We start from the raw sequence: 12,518 nt of genomic DNA, 5'->3' as shown, positions 1-12,518 counted from the left end.
ACTTGCTGGCAGTTTTATTGCACAGAACAAAATGGTGGTGAACTCTGTGAGCTCTAATCTGGGCTCCAATTCTATACTTACCAGCTTTCTGGCTGCCATTTGCTTCCTATTCCTTGTCTACAAATTGAGGATCACTATAGAATCTGTCTTATTGGGTTGTTTTAAAGATTAAATTAGCACAGATAAAATACTTAGAACATTACTCGACATTATTGCTTAATTATTTTAGCAATTACTGCCAATATTACTCTTACAGTTACAGCTACTATATGCCTATTATTACTGTTATTGTACTTCTCTTAAAGAACACGGATATTTCAAGCATATTCTACTTATTTTAAGATTTTTAGAGAAAGTAGTCCCTAGAAATGCTTACTACATGGAATATTTATAAAAAAACAAGTTCCTTTTATCCAAAAGGCAAAGATTATACTATCTAAGAAAGAAAAGTTAACATGAAAACTCCACAAGTAAATATGTGTGGTATTTTCCCTTTTTAATAGATAATAAGACAGGATATAGCCACCAACGTTGTATGTTCTATTCCATGTTGCTGCAGAAAACCTGATTAACATTGGCTTAAGCTTTGTTCAGAGTTTTATTTTTTCACATATGAAAACCTACATGTAATTTCATACCTAATGGTAAAATACTGAACACTTTCATCCCAAATTTAGATTAAGGCAAACAGGTACATTGAACATCGTACTGAAGGTGTTAACCAGAACAAGAAGGCAAGAAAAAGAGTAAAATGCATAAAAAGAAAGAAAGGAAAAAATAAATTTGTTTATTCATAGATGATGATTATATATGTAGAAAATTCTGAGACATCTACAAAACACTACTAGAAATAAGTGAATTTAGCAAGATGTCAATATACAAGGTCAGTATAAAAAAATTAATTATATGACAATATACTAGTGCAAAGCAATCAAAAATAAAAGTACCAGTTAAATTATAATAGCATTTATAAAAACAAATTACTTAGCAATACATTTAACAAAACACATTACACACCTCTATCCCCAAAACGACAAAACATTAATTAAGTAAATCTAACTGACTAAACGAAGAGATATACCAAGTGTGTGGATTTGAAGATTTCGTATTGCTATCAATTCTCTTCAAATTTGTCTATAGACTGAACAAAATGTGAATCATTATTCCAGCTGATTTTCTGTAGAAATTGACAAACTAATCCTAAAATTCATATGGAAATGCAAAGGGCAAATGCCAAAGCAATATTGAAAAGGTAGAATAAAGTCAGACACAAAGCACCTGAATTCAAAACTTAACATAAAGATACAGCAAATAGGCAGTGTGGTACAAGCCTAAGGGCAGACAAATAACTCAGCGGAACAAACTAGAGCAGAAACAGATCCAGACTTTCAGGACTATTTCATTTTTGACAGACACCAAAACAATCCAATGGGGCAAAGAGCTACAAATGATGTCACAACAACTGGCTGGCTATATTAAAAACTGATATTCAGGGGCCAGCCTGATGGCGTAGTGGTTAAGTTTGTGTGCTTTGCTTCGGTGGCTCGGGGTTCGCAGGTTCAGACCCTGGGAGTGGATCTACGCACCACTCATCAAGGCATGCTGTGGTAGCATCCCACATACAAAAAAATAGAGGAAGATTGGCACCGATATTAGCTCAGTGAAAATCTTCCTTACCAAAAACAAAAAAATGATATTCAATCCCTACCTCTTACCATACACAGAAATTAATCAATATGTAACTATCATATACCTAAACTTAAAGTTAAAATGTTAAAACTTCTAGAAGAAAACATAAAGATTGTCTTCTGCAAGAAATTATAACCACAGAAAATTGATGAATTAAACTTTTTTAGCATGTAAAATCTCTAAAAATATAATTTTAAAAAAATGGTTCTGAAATCACAGGATTCAAACCAGTTAAGAAACAAGCAACTCTATAAATTTAAGGCCACATATTGCAATCTTTATTTAGTGATTCAAATAAATGTAGTCATCACATTAATTGTATGTAGTAATGTAAAAAAAAAATGAAAGGCAATTAATTAAAACAGTGTTTCTGCTCCAAATTCACATTTAAAGAAAGTAAAAGTAATTTAGAGAATGGACTGTGGACTTAGCTGAGTGACATTAGGCAAATTACTTCATTTCTCTGTGCATCGGTGTTCTTGTCTATAAAAGGAGGACTAATAATGAGGTAATATATCTAAAACACTTACAGTATCTGCCACAAAGAAGAGCTAAATAAATATATGCACATGTGTATATGAGATTATGAAAGTTAATGTAGCGAAAAATTTGTGGGTTACCATATTGCAAGATCAATACATAAGTTATAGTAGATGGTAGACAAAAAACAGACACCTGTGCCTCAGATTCATTAATGCACCATGCCTCATCCCCACAGCTAAGCCACTGGCATCAAGCTGTGGGAAACACTGATCAGAGCATTAGAAAAATCCCTTAGAATTCAGGACCTAGCAATCACTGTAAAGTAGCGTGACTGGGGCCTAAGTATTCTGGGGCAAGGCACCCATGTTCTGCTAGAAGCCTGTATTCAAAGGTGTTGCAGTCACTGGTCAGGTCCATGACCATCCAGGTTTTGAGAAAAAAAAAAACAAGTATAAGATGATAAGGGAGTCATAACACTGTCAAATATTTCATTTCGATCCACTAAGAAAAGAGTTTTGGAATAATCACTGAATTTGGTATTTTCTGAATTGCTGATAAATGTAGTCTAACAGTTTTGGTGAAGGGATGGGAGGAGAAGCCATTTTTTAGTGTGTTATGGAGTCACTGGCAAGGGAATAAGTGAAATAAGTAGTGAAGACCAGTGGATCAAAACTTATAGATTTAGATTTTTATTAGTAAAGTGTGTGGAACAGATATAAATTTGCCAAATTTTCATTTTCCTAAGGAATTACATTAAAAACAATTAAATAAATTAATAAAACTACACAAATCCAGTAATATAAATGGAGTTTTGTGAAAGACCATTTTAACACACAGTCATGCATACAAAATTAAGGTTATAATCTGGAAAATACATCAATATATCAATTTAGAAATTAGTGACACTAATTCCTAAACTTGTTGAATGGCAGACACCAATATACAAAACTCAAGAGTCTTGAACAAGCCAAAAAAGTAAGCCTATGTCTGTGTTAAAGTTAGAGAGGCATAAAATAATCCATAAAACAAACTCCTGGAGAAGAATGAGGGGCAGATATGTAGAGTATGGATGGAGATTAGCGCATTAATCAAAATACAGTCTGCTCACTTAACAACTTCAACAAGCCATCTTCCAAAGATAATTATGGTTCTAAAGTGTATTATGCTGGAAAATTAAAATTAAGTTAAATTTCTTCAGTATAATACAAGCTGCAGAAAAATGATTTAGTCAGTGAAATAATTTAGAAGCAAGGCAAAAATGTCCATTGCCACAGCAATGAGATACTGTACTATTTATAATTGAAAAAGTGGAAGAATTCTTTGAATATTTAACAATAGAAGCAGTTAGTTAGCTATAATAATCCTTTTATAGAAATGGCACATAGTTTTCATGTTTAAACTTAATTTTCTTATTTCTCCTTTTCCTTTTTGAAAAAAAAAAATCACTCATCACTATAAATTATTTCCCTTACCTTTCTGTGTGCACTGAAATACACTAATAATGAATTAGTATATTATAAAACACTAAACTGCTTGACACATTATATTCCATACATATAAAATATTCTGAGGAGAAAATGAATCCAGGATTGAAGAAAAAAATAATTATAATTTATTTTTACTCAATATTTTCCCAGAAAATATTTAAACATTGTGATAATTCAGTGATTATTTCTAATTCTTCAAATTCAACTGAAAAAACATCATATTTCACCTTTACTTGGTAATGATATTGAACAAAAACATGTAATATTTACAGAATAGGAGTGTATTAATTAGTTTCTCTTGGATGAGTATTTTTTGGTTGACAACAAAAAATTACACAGGAAGTTTGTTCTCAATCAACCTCCAGGGAAATAACTGATATCCACAGCATGCTGAACACTTAAGGTTAATAGGTGACTCCAAACTCTCATTTTTGTCAGTTGAGTTTTATGCTTACCACCACTCTACTATTTTTGGATCCTAAAATCTGTTTAAATAAATTAATCTCATAACTATATAATTTAATTAAATACGACTTAATATGATTAAATATCAGGGCAAAATAGAGGATTGGGTTTCTATGAAAACAATGTTGAATGTCTCAAACTCAACGAAGGTGAGCTATATAAAAAAAGTTCATGTCTAAATAAATGTGTAAGAGATGGTTCAAAAAAACTGGAAATAGACTTTTATAAAAATTAAAAAGTAGTCTAGCCTGAGGCTGCTTTGCTAATGTCTTTTAGCTTCTTACTCCCTTTAAACGGAAAATTTAGGAATTCACATTTTTCCCAACAACGAAGTACATATTGTGTTTTTCAATATATGCCCGAGGGGCTAGGAATCAGGAGTGTGGGAACATAAGTCAGTGTAAGAAGAAGAAACCTTTTCTGACAATTAGAACTCCCCTCAAATATACACATTTATCTCACAGAACATGATATCTTATCAGGGACTTGCATATTGTGTAGAAGTTTGTCTTAGATGTCCTATTGAGTTCCTTTTAAATCTGAGATTTTATGATAAAGTTCACTCATATTCTTTCTTTCAATGCTCAGTGCTTTAAAAGAGCTTATCCCAGTCAATAATTGTGATAATATGTTGGAGTTGTAATCTTGATCAACTTGGCATACCCAAGACAAAAGCAAAACCTAGCCTATGCGGAAAAGCAGTTCCAATAGAAGCAGTGCACATCTATTTCTAACGGATCTTCCAACATAAAATTATCTCAGTTCAAAGTATTCAGAGGAAGGTACATAGCACAATTAAATACTAAATACTGATAGATACAACACACCAAAATGGTGAGGTGTCAGAAATTTTCTATTTTTCAAAATGTATGTATAGCTGCTAGAATTAGTAACTATTATTAAGAGAAAGTAACAGAATGCCTTAAATACGGAAAAAAAATTAAAGAAAGATTAAAACACTATAGTAGAATGTTGAAACTTAAAATGGAATTTTCTCAGATTGCAACAAAAAGTAAATGTCACCTCTAATACTTCCCCTTTAATTCTAATGTTATTGTTTTATTTTATTTAAAAAAACCCAAAATCTCATAATTAAGAATTCAAAAGCAATAACTTGAAGGGATACAACAGTGGTTCTCAACCATGGCTACACATAAAAATAACCTGGGGGGCTGGCCCTGTGGCTTGGTGGTTAAGTGCGCGCGCTGCGATGCTGGTGGCCCGGGTTCGGATCCCGGGTGTGCATCGAGGCACCACTTCTCCGTTCATCCTGAGGCCGAGTCCCACATACAGCAACTAGAAGGATGTGCAGCTACGACATACAACTATCCACTGGGGCTTTGGGGGGAAAAATAAAATAAATAAAATCTTTAAAAAAAAAAAATAAAATAAAAAAAAAAAAAATAACCTGGGGAGCGTTTAAAATTTGGATTCACAGAGCCCCATTCCCAGCCAATTTAAGTAGCATCTCTGTAGCCAGAGTTGGAAACTCTAGCGTAAAATGGATAAGATTTCTATTTGCCTTCCCTCAACATATACAAACACACACATCCAGATTTCTTATAAACAGTGTTCATTCCTAAGGAATTCACCATTATTTAGCTCAACTGCCAAGCATTGCATGACTAAATAGGATAAAAAAGAGTTTAAAATCATCCAATGTTGTCCCCAGGGAATTTATGTTACATATGCCCTGCTGAATTCTAAAATGTTAATGTTGTTTATTGACTTCTGCTCAGCAAATGTGGTATACAATTTATACAAGTCAGTGACAAATATATCCATGGTCTAATATAGATGCTGTATTGGAGAACAATTCCTAGTTTCTTACTGAAGCTTGACAATACAATCAAAATAGACTTTGCCTAAAGTAAAGAAACAAAGACTTGCATCTTTTCTGTCAATTTCAGGAATGATTACCTCTCAAATAACCTTGAACAGACTTACATTTTGATTTTTCTGGCATTGCTGAATTTGAAATAATTCAGAAAACATTGGTTTCTTTAAAAAGAAAGATTAAGTAGGCTTCTAAAAAGAAGTCAATTGTTTTTCTTAAGAGGAAAAAAAAATCAGATGTTACAAAAATACTTCTTATGAAAATCACACCAAGTCCCAATATTTTTTCAAGTAAATCAGTTTTTCCATCGTTTACAGTTGGTCCTTCGTCTTTTTGTGTATACATTTTTAAAATCCACTGCTGAGGATTTCTAGACAAGCTGACAAGTTCAGAGCTTGAACTCTAATAAAATAATTATTCCCAATTGGTTACATTGTATAATGAGTATACTTTCCAAAATTATATCCTAGTTATGTCATTTGACTAAAGTCTGCCTTTGGATTCCTTCTGATAACCCTCTTTCCCATCCCATCTCTCAGCCCCCGTACCTACTACACTTTGTAATGACCTCACCTCCAATTAAGTTGTACAGTGGAAATATAATTTATAATTTCATCTATATAAATGGAGCTGAAGGTAATAAGGAAACATTGTGAGTCTAAAATGGAAGTTGTAGGAATATTACTTTGTAGTAGTAAAAAAAACCCCTCTGTATATCAATGCAAGGGGTCCGCAATACAGAAAGACAAGAAGGCCTCGAGTGCAAGACTGGTTTCCATCCTTGATATAGGGCCCCACAATCTGGACGGATAATACCTGGCTTCTGGCTAATCTTTTTCATATCAGGATTACTCAATTGAGAGATTAGAAGCTTCAAGCAAGGAGCCTCATGGACCACACTGAGCTTGGAACTTGGAGCACACCATTATTTTCAGCTCAAATGCCTACAAGCCCCCAAAAGTTGTTTAAATCTGCCCTGTCAGAGTTTGCTTAATTTATTGACAAAGTTGAGTGAGCCAAGCGCCAGAAGATCCTGTGACCTCTGCATCCATCTTCTGTTTTCATCTCTTGAAAAGCAGATGTTGGAGAAATAATCAAATGACCTTCTCAAGAAGGCAGTTGCCTCTGTGGTCTTTGTGTGATACAGTACCTAAATAGCCTGGGGCAATATTCTCTCACAAAAAAAAGCTGAGGGCCTTAATTTGAATTTCAAATCCAATAAACTTCTAAAATGTATTAGTAAGGAGAATTTAATATAAGTTTGTACTGGGCTAAGATGTCTATTTAGTTTTCATTATTTTATTCAGCTCAGCCTCACTGTGGTAAGATGAGTATTGGTCCAAAGGGAAAACTCACCAAGTTAAACTAGAATCGACAGATGAGGATGGTAATTTGGGATTACCTAAAACTCATATTCACTTGAACCATGTTCTTTTTATGTCTTTCTACGTAAATAAGTCGTTTATCGAAAGTGATACATATGCAATAAATATTAAATTAATAATTCAAATATGGATTATTTCGAATGGTTTTATTGACAATATTAATTAGGCCATATGATTTATAAGCTGAGGCTTCACAATGTGCTCAGTACAAAGTAGAACAATAGGGGAAACCCTATGAAATCAGAAATATATGTGAATTAATCTACTTATGATAGGTGTATTTAGTCTTGAGTGGGAGTGTGACGACTGTATTTGTCTAAAATTATCAAACAAGGCCTCCCATATGGAGTCAACAGGTGGAAATCACTTGCAATTGTAACTTTATGTCCTGTGAAATTAAGTTGTGAAAGAACTGATCATCTACTAGGAGCATCCTAGAGAGAGCCTCAAACAAGTAGGTGGTGGACTAATGCTGGCTCTCTCCAGGGACCATAACACTCTGGATACAAACATATCAGTACCCCCAGGACATATATTTCTATTGTTTAGAAAGACATAGATCTTAGCTGGATGCCAGTAAAAATTCCAATTTCTCTCGATCCAACTTGTTCAACTATCAACATTCATCAAGACAAATTAAGATTAAAATTTGCTTCCCACGTAGCTCTACCTATCAGTTTAAATATTATAAGGCGCATGCTTTGTTGTAACTTAATAAATCAGTATAATTTTTACACATCATTATCATGTGAGATTTGATAACATGAGATAGATTTATTCTGCCTGTGTGGACAACATGAGTTTTCTAGGCTTGCAAAGCTGAAGTTCTGGACCATGATAAATTCACCAAGATCAAAGTCATATGAGAGGACCAGTGAGGCCCTCCCTTCTCTTCTAGCAATATCTAGACCTCTATATACACCTTTAAAATTTTAGCAAATAGGCACATGGCAGCTTCACTAAGGATGCACAGTACTTGGTACCCAGTAAGTACTATGCATATGTTTATTGATTGAATTAATCTGTCTTATTTTTGTCATGCTCTTATCAAGATTAGTAATTGTAAAATGCAAGTGAAAGTTGTAGGGAAATATTTACTGGGACATAGTATGGTTCATAAAGAGGTATACACAAAACAAAATGTTCAGATAGCCAAACATTTTTGGAACTCACTTTGCAGTAAGCAAAACCAGATATGAACTGAGGTAAAGTTATTTTATAGACTTCATGTATCCTATTTAATGTGAATATTCATATAATTCCTTAAAGAGATGTTAATATGTTTACTTATAGAGTAAGGTCTCACTGGGGACACTACATAATATGCTACATTACCTTTATAAAATATATTTTTAAAAAATCTAAATTCATAGATGTATCTGGCCCAAAGTTTCAGGTAAGAGGTTGTGAGCCTGTGTTTCTTTCTGTCACATAATCAAAGAAAACTCAACAGTGTCTTATTAGGTAAAGTACTTAAAAACTCCTACATATTTGAACAACATGGGACACTAAATCAGGAGGCAGAATAATGTGCAGGAGACAACAGAGACATTGAATCAGAAATGACGTCAAATAGTGCCTTCAACGTCATCTAAATTTGTGTTTGTGACACTTTTCTGATCCTTAGTTTTCTCAACTGTTAAAAGGGATTTTTGGACGCTTAAATGAGATAATATATATAGGCGATAACAGAGATTAAAGAAGTGATGATATTCACAGATTGTAGCTGCTATTGTTGTTATAATAATAATAATTAATGCTATTATAGGGCATGGTAACATTTCTGACCTCTTTCATAGTAGGAAGAAAGGAAATATTTGTTTTAATATTTGAGAGTTCAGAGTGTCCACAGTTTAAAAACTCTGATATAGGAGAAACAAATATACATTAAATCATATTCCAAACCAGTGAAATTGTTTGCATAATTTTAAAAGTTGAATAAATTATTTGGACAACCACCTTGGAGAATAGTTTTAATCACTTACTAATAAATATGCATTATGTATTTCATACTAAATGACTATAATTGTCTTTACCTGCGAAGAGTAGGTACGACCATCTGAACCACAAACGGGGCTGGTGTAGACCACGGGGCACTGCTTGCAAGTGGATGATATGGGACTCCTCCATTGTTTATGGCCTATTCCTGCATCTTTCATACTGTCAAAAAAATAAAACAACCATACTTAGTGCCTTTATTTAAAAAGTAAATAAATTTATATCAGCGTCATGCCTTTTCTCCACTGTCGCTCCAACTCTTGAAGATCAATTAGAATCAGTAAACTGCATCCTCACTTTCAATGTATTAATCCATACAGTGTCCTTCATTATATTTTCTTTCATATATCAAGGTTTTCCTATAAGAAAGTGAGACTATATTCCTAAGAATATTCTGCTAGTCACATATAGACCATAGTTCTATTTCATCATATGGATTTTTTTGTTTTAATTTATAGTTGTGACATGTGTTTTGATGGCCCCAGAAACAGAAGCAACAATTGCTCAGTAATAAAAGACTCACACATCTAGAACCTTCTAAAGAGCCACCCTAATATTCCATTTGGAACAGCATCAGAAAACAGACACCTAATTCACCTCGTATACTCCATGCGCCTGAAAATAAGAATAGCTTACTTTTAGACGAAAGAGAAACAAAGAACGACACTTTTCCAGCAACGACCAGTATTTAGAGAACCAAATTAGTAGGTTTAGTGAGAGCAAATTCTTTTTATTGTGTAGAAATGCCTCAAAATAGATCCATCAGGCCTTGATCTAGAATGACTTGGGAAAACCCATTTTCTTCTGCTACCTAAACTTAGAATTATTTGTTTTTCCACTTTGATTAAACTACTTATTGCTCTGCCTATTTGTGGGAACAATTTACATAGAAAGGGGTAAAGGGCTTAAAATAAGAATCAAAGCAATAGGGAATCTATACAAAAACATTTAATATTTAGAAGTCCTCTAGTAAACCTGTACTCATTCTCATTCCTTAAAATTGTTTATAGAGACAGCAATTTGACCCGTCTCTATCAGGATGAGAAAAGATGTTTTACTAGAAACATTTGTTTCCTTTTTGCTTTTCATTTTTTTCATGAATAAGTCAAACCTCCAAAAAGTAATCACAGAAGACTCTTAAGAAGCAACAGTATTAATCTTCATTATTGGGAAAGAAGTTCAAACTATGTGCTTCAAATTTTGATAAAATTTGGCTGGACTAATAAAAGGCTTATTATCTTCTCTTTGCCCTCCTCTCACAACTCCAACTGCCTCTCTCTCAAAAGAGTTTCATGAAGGCCATCATAGTTCCAAACATGTTCTCTTCATTTTAATGTTATAAATTCTGCCAAAAGACCACTTTAAAATCTTTCCTGGTCACAGAGTTCATCTCATAAGAGATACGATGGGAAAAACAATCATGTTGCTATTACTGATTAAATAATTGGCACAAAATTCTAATGGAAATTAAAACGACTGCAAAACCTGGAACATTATTTTATATCACTTCAAGACAAATTATAGAAATGGAGCAGAGAGAAATAAAAAGATAAAATATTCTATTTGCATTATTCCTTCACTTTGTGTCCTCAAAACAAGGCATAAAATTATGCAAATTATTTGTTTTTCAGATACATTAGGAGAAATTATTACCAAGTTCAGATTTCTAATCAATAAAAAGTATTTTATTAGCACAGGATGTATGTATCTTTTTTGCTTTAGGACAAACATACACACACACACCTATATATATATATGTCTCCAATACAAGTCTCCTTTTTAATTCACCTCATTCCTCTTTCCTAACATATACACTCAGCCCTAATGAAATATAGAAACAAAAAGATTGTTATATTAATGACTTTCTTTTATAAATGTACATTTTATGACTCATTAGAAGATCTATCACATTTAATTCAAAGAGTAAATATGTCTAGAAGTGAAATCTTTTTAAAAGTTTGAAAATTTACTAGAAATTCTTGAAATTGAAATGATGTTTTAAACAGTGAAATTACAATGTACTTGTAAAATAGGTTTTGAGGTAAAAAACTTTAGTTATCCTTATTCCCTTCAAAGCCAACATTGCTGAACAACAAACAACTTCAGACTTCTAAAGTACATCAATAAAACTGGTCAGGATTTGCTGAAGTGTCAACATTATCATCATTATAATATTGCATATATTTGCATCACCATTTTGACTAATAGTTGATGCCAAACTATACCATTTCCTAAACCAGTACAATATTTACTTAGGTTTATTTTAAAATAAATACATTATATGATGATAACATAATCAGAATTCATGTTTTAATATATAGTATTCATATCATAATGCATGGAGAACAGTGACTCAGGAACTTTTTACTATACTCGGTAAATCCAAAAGAAAACACTTAGCATTTTGTCATCACAATACAGTTTCTATAGAACAGATTTTATATTTAACAAAACAGTCTAGAAAATTTGAGTGTAAATCTGAGATTCTAAATATCATAGTTTTTATGTGTTCTTAAATCATTTCAGATTGTTTGATGTAATTCACACATGAAGAAAATTGTGTATTTCATTTTCTGTAGAAAGACAAATTACATTTAAGCACATAAAGGGCAGTATAGAATGTGGTTTTTCTAGGCATGTATTCTGTTGGAATTAGGGTACAAATACAAATGAGTTTCTAAGAATCTTATTATTTGAATAAAAAAGTACTTCTAAAAATTCAGAAATCAGTTAACAATGTTATAGTAAGAATCACTAGTTATGCACAAATAAGACATATAATTCTTTATTTCAAAAATCAAACATCTATAATAGAGAAAATAAGGTTTTTACATGTGAAAACAAAATGAACAATATAACACAGCAGATACTTTGGGGCAAATCTACTGCACTGTTAACAAGAGCTTTAGCAATTCTGAGTAATGATGATCATTTCTAACGGCAGTAGTTGAGCAAGACTTTGCAAACAGGATAGTTGTGTGCAGTTGTGCAGGTTGCACACATAGTAGACCATGTAAAAGGTGCCCCTTAGAGTTGCGCAATGCTCCACCTATCCAACTGTATGTGGTATCTCTATTCACACTGCTCTCCGTGGAAGAGATTTTTGAATTCTAGAGTCTCTTTTATCAAAGTTATCCTGTGATTCAGAATTTGTTTGGTTTGGCAGCAGGAATG

At 32.7% G+C, this 12,518-nt stretch overlaps 1 protein-coding gene across 1 annotated transcript in view; it reads right to left on the bottom strand.

Moving 5' to 3' along the window:
* The window catches only part of SPOCK3 (SPARC (osteonectin), cwcv and kazal like domains proteoglycan 3), a 452,647-nt gene that overhangs the window by 148,855 nt on the left and 291,274 nt on the right, over positions 1–12,518 (bottom strand). Inside the window, exon 5 of the mRNA XM_087437447.1 lies at positions 9,383–9,506. Coding sequence (XP_087293573.1) covers positions 9,383–9,506 — 124 coding nt within the window. The remainder of the gene's footprint in view (positions 1–9,382; positions 9,507–12,518) is intronic.

Source organism: Ceratotherium simum, chromosome 12, assembly GCF_057802395.1.
Source record: "Ceratotherium simum simum isolate JZ-2026a chromosome 12, ASM5780239v1, whole genome shotgun sequence".
Taxonomy (NCBI): domain Eukaryota; kingdom Metazoa; phylum Chordata; class Mammalia; order Perissodactyla; family Rhinocerotidae; genus Ceratotherium; species Ceratotherium simum.
This window is presented reverse-complemented; position numbering and strand designations above follow the sequence as displayed.